General features: G+C 43.5%; 1 protein-coding gene across 7 annotated transcripts; it reads left to right on the plus strand.

The window, feature by feature from the left end:
• Positions 1 to 26,260, plus strand: PLIN2 (perilipin 2). 7 transcript variants are annotated; one of them, XM_039543934.1, is made up of 10 exons: positions 1 to 124; positions 785 to 973; positions 10,929 to 10,985; positions 11,065 to 11,260; positions 12,006 to 12,088; positions 14,317 to 14,602; positions 14,920 to 15,104; positions 15,800 to 15,931; positions 17,126 to 17,416; positions 26,099 to 26,260. In XM_039543934.1, the coding sequence occupies exons 3-10, from the start codon at positions 10,956 to 10,958 to the stop codon at positions 26,231 to 26,233; spliced, it is 1,338 nt and encodes a 445-aa protein (XP_039399868.1). In that variant the 5' UTR covers positions 1 to 124; positions 785 to 973; positions 10,929 to 10,955; the 3' UTR covers positions 26,234 to 26,260. The 7 variants fall into 7 exon arrangements, with proteins under 7 accessions (XP_039399868.1, XP_039399865.1, XP_039399867.1 ...); XM_039543930.1 differs by lacking the exons at positions 1 to 124; positions 785 to 973 and adding exons at positions 5,979 to 6,096; positions 9,772 to 9,872; XM_039543927.1 differs by lacking the exons at positions 1 to 124; positions 785 to 973 and adding exons at positions 9,015 to 9,045; positions 9,772 to 9,872.
• Positions 26,261 to 27,234: the final 974 nt, after the last annotated feature.

Here is a 27,234-nt window from a genome sequence, read left to right on the forward strand (position 1 = left end):
CTATAGTGATCTTCCTGGGAGGGTATATTGTTGCCATAGCAACATGCTTGTTGCCTGCCCAGTATTCCTCTGATATCTGGACAACAGTGGCTGAAGGAATGGTGACCTCCTGAACAATATGCAGGTACATGCAATTGATATTGTGCCTCCACCTCCAACATGAATGAGCCACACTTCACTTCCCCTCCTGTGTGTCTTACTTCACCATGCTTCTCCCACCTATGACTTGGAGCACTGTGCTGTCCCCTGTATAGACAATGGTGTTTATCTTTACCTAGTGATATTTTTGTTCCTCCATGGCTATTTTGTTTGTCTAGATGCTATCCTCTAAATCCTGGGAGGGAACCACATTTGAACCTGGTGGATTACTGAAGAGTATACATGGCGTGTGAGAGAGAACGCCTTATGTGATCACTTCCACCCTCTGCAGTCCTTTTTGTGTTTCCTTTAGTCTTGCATCTGTATCTCTCCTGGGGGAGTGGATCGTTTCCCCTCTTCTTGCCATGCACAGGCAAATAAATTCTTGAATTACTACATCTGTCCATGGGTCCTTAAGTCATCTGCAGCCCAGTAGATTGGTCTTCCGCAACCTGCTCTTTCAGCTTAGGGACTGTTCCCTCCTCCTTTCTGTGCTATATTTTCTGGAAATCAGATGGGCGAATGGATGTATAATAGATACAGACAATTGTGCAATCCTCTCTCCACTTGCTTTTACTCCCATCCATTGTGCTCATAGTTGTTGACTTTGAAACTTTTGTTCCTTTTTGCTTATTTAAATTGACAGGACATCAGTGTAGCTCTAGCTTATGGCCTCTGCATAAATGACTGTAACAGGAAGCTGGCACGTTTGAAAATTTAGCCCACAAGAAGCAAGCTGGTGGAAAGATTTTTGCAGTGACAACCACATCTGAAGGAACAGCAGAATGAGACAATATCTAAAACCAAGATAACTTATGAACAGGACATACTAAAGGTAATGGGAAATCTCAACAATCAATCACAAATTAGGGTCAAATTCAACCCTGCTATAACTGCACTGAAGCCAATAGAGTTTCACTGTAGAAATAACAGCAGTTTTGAGGACACAAGTACAGGGCTGCTTTCTTGTACATGGCCAGACTGACTCCTTTCAAACAGAAACCCACAGGAGGCACTGAGACAGTCAGGAAAACTCTAGTGCCCTTAGTGTTTAAGAAAGGAAATAGGAAAGGGGCAATTCTCAACTGTCACAGGAACTCAGTCACAGTAGAATAGGTGACAAAGAAAAATTAGAGTGCCTAACTACTGATGAGACACCTTCCCAGAGAAAGTAGAGGGAATGTCTGCTAGAGCAGGGGTTCTCAAACTGGGGGTCAGGACCCCTCAGGGGGTCACAGTCGCAAGCTGTCAGCCTCCACCCCAAACCCTGCTTTGCCTCCAGCATTTTTAATGGTATTAAATATATTTAAAAGAGTTTTTTCATTTATAAGGGGGGGAGGTCACACTCAGACAGTTGGTATGTGAAAGGGGTCACCAGTACAAAAGTTTGAGAACCACTGTGCTAGAGGATATATGCAGGATACAGTGATCAGAAACAAAAGAGAGGAGGACTTTATAGGAGAGATGCTGTCATTAGTAAAAACAGTCACCATGGAGTCACAAAGAGATCATGCCTTAAAATAGGATATAATCTTGTGAAGAAAAAACAAAATAAGCATAGCAGGGAAGCTATGGATATGATTACCCTAGTCTAGGAAAAAGCTTTTGATACTGGAACACACAAAGGCTTATCCACAAAGCCAACAAGTACAGTAAAGGAGACAGACTACTTAGGTGAATAAAGAATAAGAGTGGAGTCAAAGACAAAAGGATGTAGTGCAGGATTGCAAAACCTAGAAAAGAATTATGTGAGACTGGAAAGGATGAGGAAATGTGGGAGGGCCAATGGGGACAATCTTGAGTTAAGTTTGATGATGGATAACATATCCCAAAGAAGGATATGTTGATTACCAACTCAGAAGGAGCTCTTTAAATCACTGCTGGAGCCCCGCTGCCGCTACCCCGGGGCTGCAACAGTGGGGCTCACCAGCAATTTAAAGGGTCCAGGGCTCCGCCTACTGCGGGGAGCCCAGGGCCCTTTAAATCACCGCTGGAGCCCTGCTGCTGCTACCCCAGGGCTGCAGCAGCGGGGCTTGCCGGCAATTTAAAGGGCTTGGGGCTCCAGCTGTTGCGGGGAGCCCCGGGCCCTTTAAATCCCGCTGGAGCCCTGCCACCACTACCCCGGGGCTGCGACAGCGGGGCTCGCGGCAATTTAAAGGGCCCAGGGCTCCAACTACCCCGGGGCTGTGGCAGCGGGGCTCCACCGTCGATTTAAAGGGCCTGGGGCTCCCCACAGCAGCTGGAGCCTGGAGCTCTTTAAATCACCGCCAGTGCCCTGCCACCCCTACCCCTATATAACGGGGTTTCAGCTATAATGCGGTAGGGATTTTTGGCTCCCCACGACCGCGCTATAGCAGGGTAGAGGTGTATTTAAATTTAAGTACATACTTAAGTACCTTGTGGGGCCGATGTGTGTAAAGGTGTGCAAGATTGGAGCCTAGAGCATGTGCATTTCTCAGGACCAGATGCAGTAACATGAACTTATGAAGAACATCAGCATACTCTTCTGGAGCTAATTTTGATGATGTGATGTCAACTATGATCTGAGATAATTAGTTGTAGTACTTTGTAAACCCTATTTTGAAATGCTGCCATTTATACCAAACGGCATTGTGTTATTACTGCAATAATATTGTGTTATCTCTTTTTAAAAGCACAGGAGATAAACTCACTCAGAGAAAATAAAAAGACTAACAATAATTTTAAATTGCGCAACTATAGTGTTGCAATTTAAAATGTTGCTAGTGGAGGTGAACCCCAGGAGCAGGGCATAGGCTAATTTCCACTAGTTACATCAGCGTAAAAACTAGAGTGCCTTGTCTCTACTAGGATTTTACATTGAAATAGCTTTCTTGATGTAAAGACGCACCTATTTTTGTAGTGAAGACTTAATTTGCTGGCTTAGAGTTCTCTCTCACACGCCATGTATACTCTTCAGTAACCCACGGGTCCCCTCACACACTCCAGCTCTGAAGCTCCTTGGCTGGCAATTGTCTCAGCTGTGCTTTGTTGAATGGGAATGTAATCTCTGCTCCCTCACTATGCTCCCCATACAGTATCACCCATGCTCACAGCCATGGTCCCTGCTATGTATGCTACCCTTAGCCATTTCCCCTCACCTTCAGTTGATATTCCCCTCTCCGTTACTCAGCTAACGATTGGCTAAATATTTAGCTCTGAGGAACCACAAGAAGTTAATCCGAGTGAAAATAGCAGCAGCCAGCTGAGACTGTAGCAGAAGCGGAGTTAGTAATGTGCTCCTCACATTTCCTCAGCTCCTCAGAGCAGAGTTACAAAACATACTGGTAGGAATGCCTGAGTTCACGTGAGTATTGTCTACACATCCGTTTCTTCCATTGCTACCACTGGTGGAGGAGCATTACAAGGCCCAAGAATCTGAAACTTGAGTCAGTGTTTAGTAGGCAGGAAGCTATGGTGAGGTTGTAAGAAACAATCAGCAGGCTAACGATACAAGCTGGTTATCGTCCTTTTCCTTATCTATAGGTTGGTACCTCTTTAGATGAACTCTTACTGAGTTAGGGCTGGATATGTTTACATGTTAGGTATTTTCAGCCAAGCTCATACAGTGTAGTGATGGGAGTGATATAAGAACTTACAAGTTGTTTTAATATTATTTCCTAATCAATCTTGTTTTAATAAGATGCATGTGGCCTTACATTATCTTGTTTGAGAAATTCACACAGCCTGTTGCACAAGTGATAACAAATCTTCAACCACTAAGTGACACTAAAGTAACATAGGTGCAGACCCCTAGCCCTGAAATTTGTTGCATGAAGGTGAAGATTTGCACTCAGAACCACATTGAGTTAAGTGAGGCTCCATCCAGACACAAGTCGCAGGATCTAAGCCTTACCTCTTAAGGTGTAGGAGGTAGGCAAGGACTATATCTTACTGTATGTTCATCTATCCTAGCACAATGGGTCCCTGATTTCAGTTGGGGTCGCAAGGTGCTATTGTACTACAAATAATAATAATTAATGTGATCTAGAACCTAACCCTGCTCAGAAATGTCAGACCGCACTGACAAAAGGCAACTGTCCTATAAGGTGTGTTTTGGTGCCAGGGATATAATCTGTGTTACATGGGAAATGCCTCATCACTGTGGATGAGAATCAAGTTACGGGAGCTTAAGAACTGTAGTGCAAGAAGAGATTTAGCATGCTAATAAGCAGCCAAAGTGCTTGGTGTAGGTTACAGTGAAAAGGCAGAATAGAGACACTGTGCTGAGATGAAGGCACCCCACTCTGGCTGGGCCAGGAAAGGATTAAAAGAAGCTTAGAAGAAAAGGAGAGAACCAGCTCCTCTACAAAAACAGCCTATGGGTGCTGTCTGGGATCCTCTGCTTAGTATCCCCCTCTGGCTACTTTAGGGTGACCAGATGTCCCATTTTTAAAGGGACAATCCTATTTTTTCTTATACAGGCACCTATTACCCCCCATCCCATTTTTTCACAGTTGCTACCTGGTAATCCTACTTATAGTCCTGTGACCCCCTCATGTCTGTCCCTGTTTTATCATTAGTTGTCTGCTGGAATTGCTTGGGCTTTGGATCCAGTAGCTCCTCCCCTTAGGCTGGGGTGGGAGGAACTTTTAGCTGTGGGCGGGCTTGTACCCACCCATCCCTGGATTCCCAATAGGTACAGAAACACTCTGCTTGGTGTCCCCTCCTGGTTCCCTGCTTTTGAGTCTGTAACCCTCACTCCCATTCTTGCATTGTCATTTGTTGTCGTCTGACTTTATTTGAACCCTAGGCCTAGTGGCGCCTCCCCTTAGACTGGCAGACAGACCTGCCGATGCGGGGGGTGCCAGCAATGGGTATCCTTAGCGGCCGGGCCCAAGAGCTGACCACAGGGAAATGTGAACTGATCATGGGACATGAGTAGCACAGACACCTAAGCAGGGGTGAAAGTAACTCAAGGGACTTACCAGTACACAGGGCCAGGGTCCTCAGCAAGGGGCGGGGCCTCAACCCAAAGAGGCTGGGCCATTAAATCTCCGGGACCTTTAAATCCCACTTTAAAGGGCCCAGGGCTCTGGCTGCGGTAGTGGCGTCTGGGAGCCCCAGGTCCTTTAAATCGTCGCTAGAGCCTTGGGGTTCCCAGCCACTACCCTGGGGCTCCAACAGCAGGGCTCTGGCAGCGATTTAAAGGGCCCAGGGCTCCGACTGCAATAGTGGCAGCTGGGAGCCCCTGGCCCTTTAAATCACCGCCGGAGTCCCGGGGCTCCCGGCCGCTACCCCAGGGCTCCAGCAGCCTGGCTCTGGTGGTAATTTAAAGGGCCAGGTGCCCAGGGCCCTTTTAAATTGCCGGGCTGAGGAAGCTGCCCCCTGCCGGTACGGTCGGCCGTGTACTGGCTCTTGCTGCTATGCCATAGCGCTTACTTTCACCTCTGCACCTAAGGCACAAAGCACCAACCCCAGCGTGCTGGGAACGCTTGCAGCGAGCGCCTATACACACATCACTTCAAAACGGCCTCCTCCCTGCCGCTTCTACTGCCGCGGGTGCCGCACGACAAAGGCCAGGGCCGCAGGCCTCTCGCCCCGCCCCACTCGATCCCCGCGTCAGCGAGCAGCCCGGGCCCGAGCAGCCCGGCAGCAGCAGCAGCGGCCGCGGCCAGGCCGGACCAAGCGCGCGCGCTCGGCAGCTGGGCCGGATCAGCTGACAGAGCGGCCCGTCCGAGCGCCCGCTAATCACGTGAGAACAGAAGGCCCGGCCGGGGGGGGGAGGAGCAGCAGCAGCCGTGCCACGCAGCGATCTCGCGAGAGGAGAAAGCGGCCCAGAGGCAGCCGCTCTGTATAAATAGCGGGGCAGGCTGGCTTGGGTCGCTGCAGTGTCCGGGAGCCGGTCAGAGGCAAGCGAGGGAGGGTCCCAGTACAGCTTGGGGGTGTCTCTAGGCGCAGGAAGCCCAGCGGCGGATCAGCAGCGCTCTCTGCTCCCGGGTGAGTGAAGCCGCCCTTGGCAGCGCGGGACCGCCTGTCATCTGCCGCGGTGGCGCATTCCGGGCGGCCGCGGAGCCGGGTTAACCCCCGGAGCTCGCTGCGGAGCGAGTCCCTGATAACGGGGCTCGCCCTCCCCCCTTCGTGCACGGAGCCGGCACAGCGCGATGGGGGCTCTCGCCCTCCCGTGCCGCAGTGCCAGGGTGGCCGCCAGCGCAGCCGCTGACTGACCCCCCCCCCTGCGGAGGGGTTGCAGGGGGCTAGGGCGAAGCGCACGCTGGTGTGAGGGGAGTGGCTGTATTGCTGGGATGTCCAGTCCCGCTATCTTAATCTGCAGGGTTCCCCTTTCAGCCGCACTCCTGTGCCAACCTGGGAGGCTGCCCAAGTCCGTCTCCCTGGGGGCAGGGAGGGGTTTTTGTTGCTTTAATGGGGCATTTAAAATGTCACTCCTAACGTTGTGTGACGCCGCCTTCATTCAGGTGGCCCTAGCAGGAGAGCTCTGTTGACAGTGGTCCTTGTATCTGGAATAGCCTGTGGGCGTGACCGGGTGCCCCTCTCCTGTTAGCACACATGATGCTGCTGGTCCAGTTTCTGCCCAGTAGGTCACTGAAAAGCTGCAGTTGTGACATCCACATACAGGTGTTTGTCTGCAGTTTACACAGAGCAGATAGGAACAAATTCCTGTGTCCACTTCTTAGTCTCTAAGATGCACAAGTACTCTTGTTCTTTTTTGCTGATACAGACTAACAGGGCTGCTACTCAGAAATATGTCCACTCAGTGTATTGAGAGGAAAGGGGGTTTCTCCTCACCTTGCCTGAAAGTTGAAAACCATTCATTTCTGTTCCTCTTTATGAAAGTAGGAACAAAACTCCTGACTCAGTCTGCTTATTCATTTTCCTGTCTCTGGATCTAAGCTGTCTCTAAAATATGCCTTCAAACATGTGGGTCTGACTCAAACACATTTCTCAAATACGCTTTCTTTGGTAAGGCCCACATTCCCTTTTAACTAGAAGGGACTGTAAAAGCGTTCTTGTGGGGTTATATTCATGTAGTGAACTCTAAAATATTTTGGGACCTGAAGGAGATGGCTTAAACATTGGGTTAGCTCCTAGAATGAGAGGTTAAAATCATGCCAGGAATGGCTAAACTCCATTTTTCCATGAGAGGAATTCAGTATGTCTTCTGTGGTGTGGGTCTTTTGGATGAGACCTCTTAAACTGTCATGTCTGGTCTGCATAGATATTAAAACTATGAAAAGCTGTGCGAGAGTAGGTTTCTCTTAGTGTCCTTGCTTCTAGCTACCTGCTGCTACCCCATCCCAGTGTTGTAGTACTTTGCAGTCCAAAGGTGGTGGTTTTTTCAATTGTGCTCTGTGTATATAGTTCAGAGTGGATTTGATTTCAATCAAATTGATTTAAATCACTAGTCAGGAAGACTCAATTTAATCATGGATTTCTACATAAAAGTGCATTCTTGTTGGCTCTTATAACCTTAATACATTCTTCACAACTCAGATGTAGGTTTCATTTTTAGAAGGTACACACTATACATTTTTAAAGTGATTTATTTTGAAAACTTTTCAGATTCATTTTACAGCTATATCAGAAAATGAATGATTGGTTATTGAATTTACCAAAGGTAATTGAAGCAGATATTTATGAAATCATTGGGAGGTGAACCATCTCCAATTCAACAGGTTAATCCATTAATATTTGGAGGATTTTCTTGCCATGCTCTATTAGGAGAACATCACCAAACATTTAAATTGTTTTTTGTAACTAAAACAAGATTATGTATTCTGGATTTTTTTCAACAGCAAACATAGTATAACAAAACAAGCATATGACTTTTTAAATTTAGTTAACATTCAAGTTTTTGAATTAGGTTTTTGTTTTCTAACTAAAATCTTTTTTTAATAAAACAAATTAAATTGACTGTCAGCCAGGTCAACATGAGAAACTTAAAATATTGGCTTCTGCAGCTAACGCAGTCTGCCTTCATTTTCCTGTCTCTTCATAATCTGGAAAAGAGAAACAAGCTTTTCTACTTTTTCAGGTCTGAAACAATTTTTCAACTTGGAATGAATTAGTCCAAAGGAAGAAAATATTCTTTCTACACCAGTGGAAGAAGCTACTGCTATTAAAAGTGAGATTATTGCTTCAGCAGTCTCTGAATCCAAGTGTTTAAGTGACTTCCACCAGTTCACTGGTGTGACTTTCTTTAAAACATCAGCAAACATATTTCTTATTCCCACACTGGGTCTCTTTTATGGCCTGCTGCCATTGTAGGTTTCCCTCATAGTGAGAGAATGGTATGGTAGATCTCAAATCAATGAAGGCTACACTCAGACTTCTAGAATGTGCTGCTCAAACAGTTTCACTTTTGTTTCTACTGCCTGTGTCCCTCCTTTCTCACATTTACCTCCAGACTTCTTCTCCAGAGCTATTCAGCCCCAAACAATCTTCTATTTGAGCTTTTTGAAGCTTTGCACTTTAGAGGGACAATAGGGTTGAGATCTGTTTTTCTCACCATAAATATATGAAAACATTTTTGCTGTGAACAAGCATGTTATCTCTGGAGACACAAATCCAGTTTGAGAACTGCAAAACTAAGCATCTCTGATGATATCTTCTAGACTGAGACCCATTGGATAGATAGGAAGATTAACCTAAAGCTATACAGAAGCCCCAAGAACCACGTAAGATTGGGTCCCTAATCCATGAACTACTTGAATTTATTTACAAAACTTTTTTCTAAAACATTACATGAATATATTGTCTTGTACTTTAGAATTTACAATCCCTATTCCATGATGAGTTTTTAATATTGCTTTCTTAAAGCATTTTATCAAATATTTTTTAAAACATGAATTTTATCCACCCTGATAGTCTATAAAGGAATTTAACATTTTACATGACTACAGTATTGTCATCTGATGTGGAATCTATCCTGTAAGTCTTCTTAACACTTAACATGGAGGTTTTTTTCACCTGTGTCTTTGTATTCTTTAGTAATAGTCTGCTGAATGCCACATTTGTTCTGCATACAAATGGTGGCTCTTATTACTGTATAAGAGAGAGGGGAGAAATACAAAAGGCATGTGTGCATGGTCATTTCCTGTGGGTCACCTGGCAGTGGCCACTGTTGGAAGGCAGGATACTTGCCTAGATGGACCACTGGTCTGACCCATGTGGCTGTTCATATATGCTATCACTCCTCAGTGTTTTGCATACTGGTTCGTTGGGCATTACAGGAAAAAAGCTGTGCTTGAAGCTGTAAGCAGAACAATCAAGAACTGAAACAGGAACTTTAGTGTTAACTACTGTACTAACTCTGGCACATATTAAATGTGGAACTGTTTGTCAGGAACTCCTGACAAACAAACCCACACTGAGGGTGGTGCGGTTTGTGGTGGCTTTTTTGCATGGTTCTTTTGTGGACTAAACTTTACAGTGGTATTCTAATGTCCTGAGACACATGGGTCTTTTGAGAATGAACAGACTCTTAAAGGCATAGTTAAATAGTGCTTAACTCTTACAAATAAAGAGCACCTGTTCTTGTGGCTTAGTCAGTGTCTTCTGTCCTTCTCTACACTATTGAAGGACACCATGGAATGTTCAGGAGTACTAGTATATCCAGTCCTAACTGAATTATCTACTCCCCCTATACCTCCACAGACACAGATGAAAGCCTGGCAGATTTAGGAGAGTTGTGTGGGAGGACTGCCAATACCATTTCCCTGGCACTACAGATGTCTGCCTGTGGAGAAGCAGGAAGGGTGGGTCTTGGTGTGACAGCTGCTTTCTCTTCCAACCCCATGTGACTTGGCAACAAATGTTTACCCTGCCAACTAATTCAGGGCTCTCCGCAGTGAGGAAACCCTGCCCTGTATGTGGGACAATAGCTTGCTCTAGAATGCCCATGTGGTGGGCATGACCTTGGCACAAATAGCCCAGTCCTAAATGATCTACAGCCTACATGTCTTAGGAGCAACAGGCTGAAACCCCCTGCCATTCAGTGCAGGTGAGGAAGGAAACAGGTACAGATGCCAGCTATAAAGACACCACCAGGCTATGAATTTGTTTATGCCTCTACATTTTAAATCCTTTGTGGGGGGTGGGATGACACACTGCCTATTGTACAGCAATATGTACACTAGAATCTGATCCTGCTGAAACACATGTTTAACTTAATCAATTCAACAACACAAGTTACTTTTGTGCATAGTGACAAATATGTGCAAGTGTCTGCAGGATTTGGGGCCTTAGATACATAAATTCCTAACACTTTTTTTCAAGGTTCTCCTGTGAGTTGACCACTTTAAAATCTAGTCCATTTTGAAATATTACTTAAAAGTAGCTGCAGATATTCCATTTTACTCAGTCCTCCCACCTACAATCACAATTTTTAACTCTTCAGTATTTTTCTTTTGCTACATGGAAGATGTATCCAAACGGGTAACCTAGATTAGAGAGACAGAGCTGTCAAATTACTGAAGTAATCAGTGAAAAATTTGTTATAAACCTCTCCATTTAGTTGACCATCCTTTTTTAATTTTGTATCTAGTACCTGAATGCCTATTACCTGAACTGGTGAATGTGGTAGAGAAACCAAGCTAAATTATTACAGTAGAATCTCTAATTCATTACAGCCCACATTGTCTTGATCCTCCTCATGAAGGGGATGGTTCACTCACAAGTATTCAAACCTTTTTGGGTGGCTTTCTTAAGAACTGCTTTCTTTTCTAGAAGGGAAAGAACTCAGCCTAGATTATTAAAGTGGAACAGTGGTATGCCTATTTGGGACTTAATTTTTAATTTGGATTATCTTGTAGGCTCTACAAGATTCAAGACCAAAAAAAATGGCATTAGTAGCAGCTGACTCACAACAGGTATGTATGAGTTGACAGTCAGTCTTTGTCTCCTAGCCAAGAAGGATGTGGGTTTAACCTTCTCTCTCTGTTTACACAGAATGTGGTAGCCAGGGTTGTTAACCTTCCCTTGGTGAGTTCCACCTATGACATGGTGTCCTCTGCCTATGTCAACACAAAAGATAACCATCCCTATCTGAAATCAGTATGTGAGATAGCTGAGAAAGGAGTGAAGACGATGACTGCAGTGGCCATGACAAGTGCTATGCCTATCATCCAGAAGCTGGAGCCACAAAGTAAGGCATAATTCTACTTTTCTGTGCATTTATGCTCAACTATTCCATTGAGTTCAGATATAAATATATATGCTTTTTTTGGGGAGGTGTTGAATCTGGGGGCACTCTGAGTTAAACCTACTTCTAACAAGTTAGAGACAGCAGAAAAACTGTTACCTTGCTTTGTGCAATAAGCCATGAGCAACTGTAATTAAATGAGCTTTCATAAATAAAATCTGAAGTCAAGCAAGGTCTGGATCTCCTAAGAGTAAACCTCTAATGACTTGTTCCTAACGAACACTGATTTCTAAGATGATTGCTTGAGTAAGAAGCCTCTTGCTCAACTTCTGTCCTAACCCTTCACCCAGTTTTGAGCTCTGCATCATACTTCCCTTTCACCTACTTCTGAGTACAACTTGCAGTTACAAATTTGGCAACTGTTTCATGGCTGCTTGCTCTGGTGTTAGCTCAGAGCCTATTAAGAATTGGCAAATAGCCAGGAGATATTTCATCAGTGTTCACAAGGTCACTTCCTTGAAAGATGTGAATTGTTTCTTCACTTGCAAAGCACTTGAAAGCTGTTGTAGAATTAAGCTGCATGAACTTTTTCCTTCTGTTTAAGGAAGAAACTAACCAAAATGTTACTTGTTTGGACTGAGCTTCCTTTTTCAACAAATGTTAACCTTTAGCTTTGTGTGTAGGGTGTACATGGTTTTTTTGTTTTTAAACATCACAAGGGCAACTTAATCATTCTTAACTTCTCTAGTTGCAGTTGCCAACAGCTATGCATGCATAGGACTGGACAAAATTGAAGAGAGGCTGCCTATACTATATCAACCAACTGACAAGGTACATTCAGTTACTGCATTAAGTCTCTAAGTGGGACAACCAGAGATTGAGTAATTACTGAAATAGCAAGGCTAAGAGCAGAGCACAGTGTTGAAAATTTGGACCCTTGAATTTGTCCCGGACACCCTATGGCCTTTGGAGTGACTTAGGGCCTTCTCTTCCTCCCTCCCCCACCCCCAGATGTGAGTATCCATAACACCAACTGAAGTCAGTGGCTGCATGGCACTATTGTAATTCAGGCCCTCCATCTGTTTCCATCCCCCGTTTAAATGGGGAAGAGACTCTCCTGACTTACCAGAGCAATATAAGGGTTAACATTTTTGCAGTGCTTCAGATATCTAGGCACTATAGAAATGGTTTATATGTAATTGAAGTAGAAAGCTTCCATATTAAATTTGTTAAAATGACTTTAACATATAAACATTTTCTATAACTTAAAAATGAGCTCTAACTGGAGAACCAACTATGAAGTGAAAGTTTGTAGCTCTCACTATTCATTTGGGTGGAAAGGAAAACTAAGTGAGTTTATAACTTGTTGACATATTGCTGTAGTGCCCAAGGGTTCCATTTAGTATGAGGGCCCCATTGTGCTAGGTGTTGTCAAAGACACAAGACAGTCACTGCTTAAAGAGCTTCATCTAACCTACTTCCCAGTGGCTTAGCATACTGCAAAGTAGGAGGATCTGCTTTCATCCATTGCTACCATGTGAGTAAAATGAAAACACCTTTTGTGACTGAGCTCACTGTTCAGGTTTTTTTTTTTTTTTTCAAATTTTCATTGAAGTCTTTCTTAAAAGAGAAATCTTTCGACTCTTAACACTGCTTCTGTCTAGCCTGAGGCCTTTCAGGGTCTTCTGATAAAACCTAATCTCCTGGCCCTCTCTTCATATTGAGTTATTGTCCTTCCTTAAGGTAGCTGGAAGCTTCTTTGCAGGGGTTTATGTATTTTTTGTTTGGGGGATTAGGGGACCTCATCAAGTAGTCTCCTGTATGGGGCTACCAAATGGGCCACATAGCTGGGTTCCCATCTATTGTGCTACTTGGGTTCCTTTTGGTAATGATGCTTCAGTATTACCTGAAAGGCTCTCTTGATATGGAGAGACAAACCTTCATCTTTGACAATTTAGTATAAATAGTCTAATTAGGACCTGGTGGTATAAAATCCACTGTAGGAAGAATAAATCTTCCTAACCCAAAGGACTCTTGATCAGAACAGGGCATTAACTCCTGGTCCCTCTAAACAGTCACAGGTTAGGCTTCCAAAAAGTTTTGGAAAACTTGTTCCTTAAAGGAACAAGTCTTGGGAGTATTTGGTTTTCTTTTTTTATTCCCCCCTTCTTCCCCAGCCTACTCATTCTAGGCTTGCATCAGTATAAACTACTAATCCACTTTGTGGTGGAAATGCCGCCTCTAATGCTGATTGAGTAGCTGTAGGTTTCTGCTCGTTATGACAGACAAATTTCTATCCCTGTAGTGAATGCCTCTTAAAGAATCTTGAAACCAGTTGTACTAAACCAGGGATGGGCAAACTATGGCCCGCGGGCCGGATCCAGCCCTTCAGGGCTTTGGATCCGGCCCGCGGGATTACCCCTGGTGGTGCTGCAGGCAGCGCTGCTCTCTCGGCAGCAGCCCCCCCGCCGGCAAGGCAGGGCTCCAGTGCACGCAGCCCTCCCCTCTGCCCCCCCCACCCCAGCACTTCCTGGGGCATGGGGGGGACAGGGGCAGGCAGGGAGGGCTCTGCCTGCCCTGGCTGGTGTGTGCACTGCCACACCACCACCACTTTAGCACTGGGGCACTGGGCTGGCCCCCCTCCCCCCCCCCCCCGCCCCCCCTTCTCTGCTAAGCCCCTCTCCTGTACCTCCTCCACCTCCTCTCCCCCCTCCCCTGCCCTGAGCCCCTCCTGCCCCTGCTGCCTGCCCTGCCCTGCTGCTGCTGCCTCCTCCTGCCCACCCTGCCCCCCCCCTGCCCCCCCTCTCCCTCTGCCTGTCCCCCCCTCTGCCCCTCCTCTTCCCCCCTCCCCCCCCCCCTTCCCCTCCCCTCCCTCCCCCCCCCCCCCTGCCCCCCCCTGCCCTGCCCTGCCCCCACCCCCCCCACCCCCAAAAACCCCCCCCCCCAAAAAAAAACCTGTACTAAACCATTAGTTTTCTCTACTTTTGGAAAGTGTGTGGAAATCCAGAACTTAAATACCTCCCACTATTAAATGAGGAGTCTGCCTCTCTTCCTTGCAGGTGGTCGCCAATGCCAAGGATGTAGTTGTTGGTGCAAGAGATGCTGTAACAATCACTGTGACTGGTGCCAAGGATACTGTTGCCCATACAATTACTGGAGTCATGGACAAGACTAAAGGAGCTGTGTATGACAGTGTGGAAATGACTAAGTCAGTTGTCAATGGCAGCATTAACACTGTCCTGGGAAGCCGTGTGGTGCAGATGGTGAGCAGTGGGGTGGATAGCGCACTCAGCAGGTCGGAGACTCTTGTAGACCATTATCTTCCACTTACTGAAGAGGAGCTAGGTAAGACTACTTGAGATGAGACCCTAACTGGGGATGGGGATTGGGAGTGGGGGAGAGACAAGCAGTGTCACTTGACAACCCTACTAGTTGAATAGTGTCAATACAGTGTCACGCCAATCTCAGACATGGCCTTTCACTAATCCAACCATGATGCCTTCTTGCCTTCCCTGCTGACATATGAAGGGAGGTAGCATATTTGGAATGAAGGGGTAGGTTTTTTGCCCCATCCAGATATAAGTTGGACTGCCATCTAATCCTTTAGAGGCTGGACTGCTAACCTAACTTTTAGTCAGTCTAAACTAACTTCTTTCTCTTAGCAAAAGAAGCTACAAAGGTTGAAGGATTTGAAGCTGGAGTTCAAAAGCCAAGCTGCTACATTAGACTCGGATCCTTGTCTTCAAAGGTCCGCAGCCGTGCCTACCAACAGGCCTTAATCAGGGTTAGAGATGCTAAGTACAAAAGCCAAGAGACCATTTCACAGCTCAATTACACTGTTAATCTGGTAAGTTAACAAGAATTCTGATTTGGGGTGTGTTTGAGGTGTAAATGCAAAAATCTCTTGGTAGTCTTTTAATCTTAGAACTTCTGTCAAAGAAACATGGATAACTTAACTAAAATTGTTTTAACTAATTAAATCAAACGTTCTTAATGGTCCAAACCACATCCATTATCTTTCAAGTTCTCATTTCTTACACTAAGACAGATTCAGCCTCCACTCCCAAAATAAGATTGCATCCATTGTGCAAGACTAATAGGAAAATATAGTTATTAAATACCGGTTGCTGTTTAAAGGGCCAGCTTAGACCCTGAAGTGAAGAATGTCTTGCAATTCTGTTCAAAATCCTACTCTATTCATTTAGTAAGATAGGATTCTTTAAATCTTGCTATGACTTTTGAAGTTGCAACTACTTGTTAGAATCATGCAACAGAATACTCATTCTCAGAGTCCATGTGTATACAGTTTCTCACTACTTTAAGACCTGTACACTACTTCAACACTTGCACATGATACTAGAAGAAAACAAGGCAGACTTCCCCCCCCCTCCCCCCCATCACTCTAAAAATGTCCTTTCACCCAACAAAACTGTCCTTCTTGAAGTGACTTTTTTGGAAAGAGTGGGAGGGCTAGAGAACATTTATAATCACCCTAAACTGTTTGGGATCTTTGCTTCACTACCTCATTGGTTGGTTTTCTAGATGGAGTATGCCAGAAAGAACATGAATAGTGCCAACCAGAAACTTCATGGTGCCCAGGAAATGCTATATCAGTCCTGGGTAGAATGGAAGAAAAACACAGGCCAAAATGATGGTGACTCTCTCAGTGCTGAGGTAAGTAAATGCAATGTCACTTTATACTCTTGGTACTACATACATACAACTTTTTTTGGTCCTTGTGTTTTCAAAATGATTCATGGAACATCCATCTTGCTAAGATGCACTGCAAGCATGAAGAAGCTGAATGGTGTCTTGCCCCTTTTCTCCCTCCCACCCCCATTGCTCTGAAAAATTAAATTTAGCTCTATTGTGGCCAGCTTAAGTAATGGCTTGGTTATTGGCACCAGACATAATTAGTGATGCAAGCTAATTGGCTACACCTATTGTGTTCATTTCAACAAATTAGTTTAACTAGATGCAGATGTTGTTTAGAAGAACCCTAAACATTGCAGTAATGGCCTAATGCAGTAACTGGGTGCCCTTCTCTACTACATTCTCCAAAGGCTGCTAAAATTTTAGCAGCCAAGCTTTGGCATACTTATTGCAGCCTCACTTTTAGAGTGGCTTTTTTTTTTTAAATTGGCCTTTTGACCTCCTATAGTCAGCTGCCATGACCTACTGTCCAGAGACTCACGAGCTCAAACTATTGCTAGGGGATAAGCTACTGATGACTTGCTCTCCCACACCTAGTCAGGCACTCAGATCTGTCCTGGACATCTTCTCATCTAGCTTATCTTTGGAAGGTCAGAACAACTGGGTGGGACCAACAATGCAATTTTCCAATCCTACTTTTTCTTCTCCCTACCCTGCCAGACTATTCCCTCTCCTCCCAAGCCTCTTAACGACCAATCCTGATAACTGCACAAATGCAGTAATTGATTAGCTGAACTTTAAGCACTTATGAGATGCATTTTGTGCTTCCAGCTTAAAGCTTCAACTGTGTTTGACTAAAACCAAGTGAATTATTGAGCTTGTACTACAGTTGTCTGAGACAAGGAACAGACAGACCTTTTCTATACATGACATGTAGTGAACTTCAGAGACTTGCAACCTTCAAGGGTTCACGTATCCTGGGTCTGTCAGACGTGTTTTCAAAAGCAAGGACCCTAGTAAATTCCTTAAAGCCAACAGCTTAATAGTTTGCTTTGTATGAAATGAAGGCCCTGCTCTCATCTGCCACAGCTTCAGTTCTCCATCTCCCCTTAATTCCATGGTGTGAGCTTGCAACAACAGTACAGTTGCTGCAGTGACCAACTCTCTAGTCAATGAAATGCTTAACTCTAAAGTGCTATTATGCTTTGTTTTCAGTACATTGAGTCACGCACACTAGCCATTGCCCGGAGCCTGACTCAGCAGCTTCAGACCACTTGCCTCACCCTGGTGTCAAGTATACAGGGGTTGCCGCAGAACATTCAGGACCAAGCCCATCATATTGGGGCAATGGCAGGGGACGTCTATAGAAGCTTCCACTCTACTTCGTCTTTCCACGAAGTATCAGATAACCTTCTCACCACTAGCAAAGGACACCTGAAGAAAATGAAGGAGTCTCTGGATGATGTGATGGATTATCTTGTTAACAACACACCACTCAACTGGCTGGTAGGTCCCTTTTACCCACAACTGGCTGGGTCTCAGCTTGCTGAGCACAAGGGTGAAGGGGAGAAAAATGCCAGCCAGGATGACAAACAGCATGAACACAGCACAGATTAAATTGCATAGTGCACACATACTCTGCTGTCAGAGCTAACAAGGTGACTTAACTACTGTAGCTGTCAGGTGACCTATGTGGGGAGGGAGAATATCCACAGTGTGGGGATGGTGGAGGCCTAAAGATATGAATGTGTCCTTTCTCTTCTAAGAAGCACTTTCATAAGAAAAATGATTTTGCTGTCCTGTGTAAGTGCCTCTGAAAACAATGACCAGCATAATGTGCCTTGAGGCTTGAAACTTCAGCAACTTACAGCAGTGAATCACCTTGTTTAGTTACCTGGTTAAGAAGCCTCTTGCCGGACAGCTAAAGTGTCCAATATGATCTTAAATGGAACTAATTGCAACCAAAAACTTTGATAGTCAGTGACCTGTGCAGGAAAAATATTATAGTATGATCTCATTTGGCACTCCATTTAAAAGTCTTGCCACTCAGCAAGAGAACCTTATCAAACTTCCACTGTTTCAGTATCACAGATTGTGCACTTGGCTATGATAGCTCAGACTGTACAATTGTCTTAATCACCTCATTGGACAGGTCACAAAAGCATAATGCCTTAATATGAATCTGCCACTTGCTTTGCTTTCCTTTCAAGTAAGGCTTCTAACTTGTTCAGCCAGAGTTGTGTGTTTTTTATTTAAATGCTGAGTTTTCATTGCCCTGACTTTTTTTTTTTCAAATCTTCTAAAAAATCCTTATTTAACTAAATAAACTAAAACCAGTACTGAAAATTAAATCTGCAGTATGGCATATGAACACATGTTTGTACCAGGGTGCCTAGTTTCATGTCTTTGTAGTGCTTTTTCACCTTTTTTGTAATTCATTTTGTATGTTCAGTAATAAATGCTTCAGCAGCCAAAGTCTGTCTCATTTGAATGGTGTAAAAACAAACATTTTAGCACTTCCTTATTAAATACTGTGACTCACTGTCTTGTTAAATTGAATTGGGTCCAGGCAAAGGCAGGCTTGAAATGCCAACAAAGTAGATACAAACTACTGGTTACTAACCCACATCAGATGCATTACACAGAGATGGGTCAGATGTTGCTGCTGCATTTGTTTCCTATTCATGAGTCCCCATCCACCCTTCTGCTCCCTCTTAGCTTTATTCCAGCTTGTCTGTGCTTGTCTGCTTTAGTGAAAACTTGGACTGTAAAAATGACTGCTCAGTAATGTAAAGGAGGTGGTCTGTGCAGGATGGCCTGGACAGATGTTTGTCCTGCTTGCAGTATGGGCATTCTTGCATGTGACTTCTAATACCTACTGCATTGGCAGACTTCCCCCTGCAGTCAATAGACTCTTAGTCTGAAAAATCAGAACTGAAAATAAGCTAATTTGCGTTTTTAATCAAACATGCATTTGAAACTACATAGACTTAATTTGATTACATGTGCTGCATATTGTACACTCTGGAGAAAAATGTAATTTAAAAAAACTTCTGATCAAGTACTAATTATTCTACCCTAGGTCAAGCTTGACCTAACCTGTTCAGCATCTGGGCTCTCCCTATTGCCACAACTAAAGCCTCAAACCACTGCATATCCACTATTGGAAATGAGGATGGCTTGTTTTTTGTGCCATGCTGCAGTAAAGAAACCACTTAAAGATGAAAATCAAAGTGGCTAGTGAACTCAGTGACTAGTGGGCTGAAGCATGGTGGAAGAGATGTTCACGCTTAACTTCCCATTCATTAAGATGTTCAAGCTCCTGGGTTGTTATTAGCACCCTACCAAATTCATGGTCCATTTTGGTCAATTTCAGTCATGAATTTTCACATTTAAAATCCTCTGATTTCAGATTTAAATAGCTGAAATTTCAGTATTGTAATGGTGGGGGGTCCACAAGGCTATTGTAGGGAGGGTTGCAGTACTGCTACCCTTACTTATGCACTGTTGGCAGCAGCATTGCCTTTGGAGCTGGGCAGCTGGAGAGTGTCAGCTGCTGGCTGGGAGCCCTGCTCTGAAGGCAGCAGCACAAAGTAAGGGTGGCGTGGCATGGTATGGTATTGCCACCCTTCCTTCTGTACTACTGCTGGTGGTGGCTCTGCCTTTAGAGCTGGGCACCCAGCCAACAGCTGCCACTCTCCAGCTGCCCAGCTCCAAAGGCAGCACAGAAGTAAGGGTGGCAATATTGCAACCCACCTAAAATAACCTTGTGCCCCAACTCCTTTTTGGGTGAGGACCCCAACTTGTGACACAGATCACCCCTGTAAAATCTGTATAGTACAGGGTAAAAGCACACAAGACCAAATTTTTATGAGGAGACCAGATTTCATGGCTCATGACACATTTTCATGCCTGTGAATTTGGTAGGGTGCTAGTTATTAATAGTGGACTCAAAAGTATTCTAATGGATTTGTTTCTTCTACCATAAGATAGGGACTGATTTCTGCTGCTCCCTTTAGAGATGTTACAAGGTAAAATACAGGCTAATTTTAGTTTTTTGGGGGTTGGTTGTTTGTAAATTATTTTACAAATGTAAGTAGGACTGTGGATACTAGAACAATTGTTGGTAGCTCAGAGACAAAGTCCTAAATCAAACCTAAGGCACTCATAAGCTGGTGTAATTTACATATTGAGGGACCAAAAAGATGCAGGAGGAAAAGCCAACTAACAGGAGGTTATAAGTTTTTAAAGTAGGAGTCATAGTGCCTCCTGTTGGACCCTCTTCTGGTCCTTTTGGCATCAAGTTACATACCAACTTAGACTATGGGATGAATTCTGAGGATGTGTAAGGAACTATAGCACACCATGAATGAGCAAGTCTGTCTGTCCCTTACTTGCTGAAGGGACTTGAAGGTATTGAAAATCTAAAGCAGCTTTGATCTCTGAATTGGCCCTAAACTTTCTGCATGGTAAATTGACAGTTTAAGAACTCCTTTTTTAAAACAAATTTCATATACAGAAGCCACACAATGGAGTTTCATGATCAGTTGAAGTGTGAGTAGTTAATAGAGGATTATTAGTAAAAGCACTTACAGCTACAGTAGCTAGGGCTGAAGACAAATGAGTTGTACAGGTAGACCTGGGGTAGTCATTTGGACCATGGGCTAAATCCACACTACCAGACAGTGAACAGACTGCAAGATCTTATTTACTTACCATTGTTGCAGTGGGAAATAGTTTTTCTGTAGTCTAGACCCTGACTATACCTTGAGCAACAAATCTGAACTTGGACAAAAAGTTGGCTACCCCTATACTAGACACCATCCAAATGGGTGCCTGTGAAAGCATGCTGCTGTCAGTTCTCCCGGTCTGAGCACAGAGGCAGCCTTGGGCAGTAAAGGGAAGACAAAAAACCAACTGCTACTCCCAGGTAGGCTGATAGACTCAGGATTGAACTTCCAAATGTCAGCTGTTTAAGGCTGGTGGAGCTCTTGAGCAGCCATTCTGAACCATAAGACTGAGCAAAAGTATTCAGCTGGCTTGCTCAGCTGACTTTTTTCCAAGGTGAGACTTGCCTTCTGAGCAAGAGCTCAGAAAAGGTTTCCAGGAAGAGACAGCTACTGCCGGACTAGAAGTTCTTTCCTTAGATAAATAGGGAATGAAGGTCAAACAAGTGGGTATTCTGGGTTTTGAACCTTGCTCTCATAGCTGAAGGGGAGCACTGTGGTTCACAAATGCCAGTTAAACTGAATCACAACTAACTCATACAGGTCTTTCCTTGAGACAGTAGCACTCTGTATACAGATGTTCCCTAAGCAGCCCCTGCTTCTACCACATGATTCCAGACAAAAAGGTACTAAGATGTCAGCTGTGCTTAAGATCCACATAGTGATTTAGCACTGGAGCTATCTAATGGAAGTGCAGATGCATCTGTGGGCTGGTTTGTGGTTTGACTTCATTCATATTTGCCTGCCAAACCATTTTGATTGAAGAAATGTACTGTATTTGCTATGGGACTATTTTGAAGCTATAGACTAAAAACATAATAAATATTCAAATTGGAAGAATCTGTACAGCACTTAAAGCCCTGGTAAGGGCAGAAGCTGTTCATATACATGGTTTTTCTTTTTTAACTTTCCTCACCGTGCTTGCAAAATGAATAGCTCAACAACAGTTCATAGAAACTCTACCATCAACCTGAGAATAAACAAAGATTTCATCTTTTTTTTTTTAAAAAACATTGTTTGTGGTTTGATACACTATTCCAGTAGGTCATTATGCAATGTAACATGACTGTAGTGTCTCAATGATTAGGTGGTCAGCAAATATCATTTTAGCCCTCCATCTGAAACAACCACACACTCCTCTAGATGTTAGAGGAAAACAAAAAACCAAACCACTATACATCTCAGCTATTGATTTCTACAGTCAGCTTTACCTTATAGTCTCCTTTCCTATACAGTGACAATTATGTGTAAACTACCAGTCTTAAATATACTGACTTACAAACAAGTACACTGACCCCTAGAATAAAGTGTTATAACAGTAATTGGTAAAGTTAAGCCTCACTTAATTGTAATGCAAGATCTTTGACATAAAGATGAGCCTGACTGACACTACACCCACTTTTAGATACTGGTTACTTCTATTATGACTTCAGGTTTTTGGTCTAGAATAACCATTTAAGGTTCCAGAAAACACTTGTACACTGCAATGGTTTTCCACCCCAAAAGTGAATACTTAAGTTACATGCTGGAATCTGTACTTGGACATTATTACAAAATGTCATTACTTTACACAGTGCTTTCCAGAACACAGAGCTTTCAGTTTCCATAATAACATAGTGACAGCTTCATCTTTCCTGGGGATCAAGATGGGTTGGAACACATTCTACTCGCAGCAGACTATCTTAATAAAACACCCGTATTATTACTGACTACACCAGGACTCTAAGCCTCCCTAATGCATTGACTGAGTGCTGCTTACAAATCTGTTCCCGCCCCCCATATGAGCTGGAAAAAATTGCCAAAAAGTCTCATCCGTAAAAATAAGGACCCATATTCTAACCTGCAATTATCAATGAATTTTTGCTTTCTCAATAGAGTATTAAACTCAGGCACTGCAGTGCTTGTTATTTTAACATCAGGTCAGTACTATTGTGAATGCTCATTAAATATTGATATCTGTTCTGAATGTATTAGTTTTGCAACTTACTAGATTGAAATTTGAGTTTTTTGAAGTTTTCAGTCTCGCATGCAAATAAGGCAGAATCCATGTGCTAAAACGGTAAAGTAAGGAACTGCTTTTTTTATGCTGATTGTATGTAGTTCTGTTTCAAAAGTCTCTTCATAACCCCCACATTTTTCTTACTAAAGTTATAAAATACACAATAAATTCTGATAAGATAGTGGATAAATGCACATAATGGTTTTCCACCCCAAAAGTGTATAAATGCACATATCACTAGAGTGCAGTCTAACTTTTTATGGACTAAAGTAACTTAATAGAGACTGTAACTAGTGTTGATGGAGGGGGGAATGGGTTCAAGAGAAGTTTTACCTGGCTTTTTTGGTCATAATCACACAAAAAATGAGGAGTTTATGTTCTCCCATTCCCCAACAAATATGAAACAACTAAACTATAAGGGCAAATACAGAGGTGATGTAAAAGTTAAACTCTTACATTAAAGGTTTATAATTGGTAGGAGCTTTTGTATTAGTCTATATGGGGGTTTGCATAAATGTATAAATATGTGCTCAACTGGTGCAACTTATCAGATTCAGAATAAAGATAAATCTGCTGCAAACCCTGTTGTAGGTGACATAGTGCATTTACCACAGGGTTTGCAGCTGGTGTAGCAACCACAAATATTAATAGGCCCTAATTTAGAGTCCCTTAGAGCTACTTGCATCCATTCTTCTAACATCTAAAGGATTTTAAGTGCAAGTAACTTGAGAAGGTGTAAATGACTGTGCCTCCAATGCAGAGTCCCTTAAATATGAGTATAGGGGGTAGAAGTAGTTCTGCAGGAGTGTATTGTAAGTCTAAGGCTATGTCTACACTGCACATCTTACAGTGGCACAGTTGTACTGCTGCATCTGTGGCACTGTAAGGTTCTCTGTGTAGACCCTTTGTTGGCAGGAGAGAGCTCTCCTACCAACAAAATAAAACCACCTCCAATGAGGGGTGATAGCTTTGTTGGTGAGAAAGTCTCCCCCTCACACAAAGCACTGTCCACACCGGCGCTTTTCGTTGGGAAAACTTTTGTTGGTCAGGGGTGTGGTTTTTTTTACACAGCCCTGACCGACAAAAGGTTTACTGATAAAAGTGCAGTGTAGACATAGCCTAACTTACGTATCACCTTCACATTTGTCTCCTGCTATCTTGGTTACATTGTTTTAGACTTCCTAGTCCGTTACTAGTGGGGCAAGGAGTGCTAGGTACAGGGGCCCCCAGAGGGAGGGGGGCAAGTGGGGCAATTTGCCCCGGGCCCCACAGGGGCCCCCACAAGAGTTTTTTGGGGCCCCTGGAGCAGGGTCCTTCACTCGCTCTGGGGGCCCTGGAAAATTCTCACGGGGCCCAAGCCCTTGGAGCCTCTTCCGCTCCAGGTCTTCGGCGGCAATTCAGCGGCAGGGGGTCCTTCAACTCTGGGACCCACTGCCGAAGTGCCCTGAAGACCCGCGGCGGGGTCCTTCCGCCCCGGGACCCGCTGCCGAAGACCCCAGGCCCCCTGAATCCTCTGGGCGGCCCCGGCTGGTACAGCTCCTGAAAGTATACAGCGTTATTTTAAATGTATTACTATGTGGAGTCTTTCTTACGATGTGGATGTTTTATGCAGCAGGGTGCAGAGTAAGTTCTGCCAATAGGGATGGAGCCTCATTCTTGCTGCCATCTGAAGTCAGTGGGATTAATGCTATTGATCTCATTAGAAGATCAAGCTCTATCTAAAACTAGTCAATGGCTGCTATAAGCCTTTATGCTGCACTCCTCATGCTAAGTGTCATCATCCTGGGGCTCAAGCAATGTCTTTTGAAACCCAGTTTTATTTTACTGGAGGCACTCATATCTCTGGAGCCCTGTTCTAGATTCCCTACCTGTAAATCAACTTCAGAGCCAGAGCTCCACAATCTATTAGAGAGGTTGCACTGAGTAATGTGAGGAGCCACTTCCTTCTTGGGCCCATGCCTCCCTGTTCCAAAGGTGTCATCTCCTGATAACAAGGACTGAGCATAGTTTGCTGCATAGCAGCACATACAGTGCCATCAAGATAGTTCTTTAAAGAACAATCTTAACAGAGGGGAAAAAATAAACTGGTCTGGTTGCTTCTCGGTCTAGCATGTTTCAGATAGTTCAATTGGAGGAGATTCATTGGTATTTGTTTGCTATTTTACCCTAACTGTAAACCCAAGCACTACACACATACTGCAGTTGCTGCACAAATGCTGTAGCTGAGTTTGTGTTTTCTCAGCTTGCCTACATTTAAGCCAACTCTGCATTAAATTGTGAAAAATATATTTACTTTGCTCAGCCTGGGTAACATTTTCAAAAATGCCTGAATCAGCTAGCGTAAATCCCATTTTCAAATGCTCCCAAGCTCCTAAATCACATACATGTCACTGACAGGAATGGAAATTAGACTCCTAACTGGCTTCTGAAAATTTTGCCCAACATCTAGATGTGCAAAGAGCTTTACTAACCCATTTAACATACATATAAAAATCACTTTGACCATCATTGCTCACCCAATAGCTAACAGTCCATAGTAATTCTACATACCCAGGTAGGGTAGGGATTGAATAATATGCAACATTGAAACTGAGGAGTGCATGAGTGATGGAATGGGTATTCTCCACTTGTAGTAGGGTAGTGTCAATTCTGCTGGCGTGATGGTGGTTGGTTTAAAAATATATTATTAGTAGCTCTTGAGTTGATAACTATTATGAAGTTATTTGGTGGCAGATTTGAGCTTTTACAAATGAAAGTTTAGCCATGTAGTCTGTTTCTTAAAATGTTGATCAGTGTGAGTCTATTACAAATATAAACTTTCCTTGGCAAACTATTGTGAAATGTTAATTTCTCACAATTAGAGGCAATCACTTCCCCATAGCATTTCTTCAGAACAAGACTGAAGCCTACTGCTTCAATTGAGTGCAGTGTAGAAGAGCTTGTGTTGATATCACCTGTGCTGTATCTGTTCTGTGAATAACCAGGCTCTCCAACTAGCTCCTTACATAACCATTAATTTTTTCTCTATCCCCCATTCCCCTCTGAAGTTTGAAGAAGACTGAAGATAAAGATGATATAGCAAACATATATAACACCTCTTAATTGATGTGAGATATAATATACACTGTCTTTGCAAGAGACCAATCTTATTAGAAAACCTTAACATACCACCCCAAAGTATTATGAAATGTTCTGTTTGAATGCAGTTCTGTTCCACCTTTATTATAAGAATGTATCCATTAATACACTAATTTATATTACTTAAGATGTTTCTGTCATTCTATCTATCTAAAATAAGACTGAGAATGTTTGATTTGCTTAATACTTTGGACCTGATTTTCAGAGGTACCGAACACTTGCAGCCTTGGTTGACTTCAGTTGGAGGCATGAGTGTTCAGCTCTTTTGCAAATCAGGTCCTTCAGTTTTTACCTTCACATTTATTTGGATTTCTTCCTCTGCAGGTGCCAGATTTCACTATCACAGACTTGTCTTCAGAATCTGATGATATTCCAGACATTTTGGGTTTGGATGAGGAAGACCAGCAAGATTTTTCACGCACAAATGGCCCTATCACCACGGGACCAAGAGCTGAATAAACATCAGGCACAAAACTGTTCTCTTGATTTAATATGTTTTTTTTTTCCATGTTAACTTATATTTCTGCTTTTTAAAAAGAAATCTATCTAGGTCTTGGAGTGTGCAGTTTTTGGATCAATTTTGTTTCACTTAGCTGCATTGAAATTCTGATTTGCATCTCTTTTTTTAAGGACTGCATTTTAGTGTAACTCTCTAGCATGGGTGTCAAACGTCCATCTTCCTGGCCTCCTATGGCCCAATCAGTGTAGCCAACTGGTATACACATCCATTTAAAACTGCACTGTTATTTGGTTTGCTGTCAGCAACAGCCAAAACAGCACTCCAGCACTTTGCACAAAGGACTGTCAGCAAAAGGAAACTGACTAGGATTTGCTGATAAGTTTCCCTTTTTAGTCTATGTGTAAAGCACTTCTGCATCTACCTCTTTGCTGCTGAAAAAGACTACAGGCTTGGCTTGACCATGGGATCCTAGTCAGTTTTGGTGAGACTGTGTCTAAAGAGCTTGAAACAGTGTCCTTTGTAAGAAGTGTTTATAATGAAAGAACTCCATTTCCCACTGCATCCTTTTCATGTGTTAGTACTTCTGCTGCCTGGGGGAGACTAAGAATGGGTATTGGGGTTAGAAGAGCCCAAATATGGGGCAAAATGCAGAAAAAATACAAATAAGAAGGCAGGGAACACAAAGGGAGAAAGGAGACATAGGAATAAAAAAGACATAAAAAGGAGAGCGAAAAGGAGAAAACGAAGTACGGAGGAGAGATACAAATAATCATGGACAAAAGACAAACAGGAAGAAAGATAGAGGAGAAACTGAATTGAAGGAGAAACTGTGGTGGTAGTAACTTAGACACACACCATCTTTTGCTGAGTAACCAAATAGAATGATTAACTTTAATAACTTAATGGCCTGATTCTGTACTTCTTGCATGCACCATTGACTTTGGTGGGAGTTTTGGAGTATGTGAGGAATACTGCAGGATCAGACCCGTTCAATGTTATG

Source organism: Mauremys reevesii, linkage group 6, assembly GCF_016161935.1.
Source record: "Mauremys reevesii isolate NIE-2019 linkage group 6, ASM1616193v1, whole genome shotgun sequence".
Lineage (NCBI taxonomy): Eukaryota > Metazoa > Chordata > Testudines > Geoemydidae > Mauremys > Mauremys reevesii.

Bases quoted from the DNA above. Each gene is read 5' to 3' on its own strand.
- PLIN2 (XM_039543927.1), top strand. The intron at 10,986-11,064 runs GTATGTATGAGT...CTGTTTACACAG, and splicing joins TAGCAGCTGACTCACAACAG to AATGTGGTAGCCAGGGTTGT. The intron at 14,603-14,919 runs GTAAGACTACTT...TCTTTCTCTTAG, and splicing joins ACTTACTGAAGAGGAGCTAG to CAAAAGAAGCTACAAAGGTT.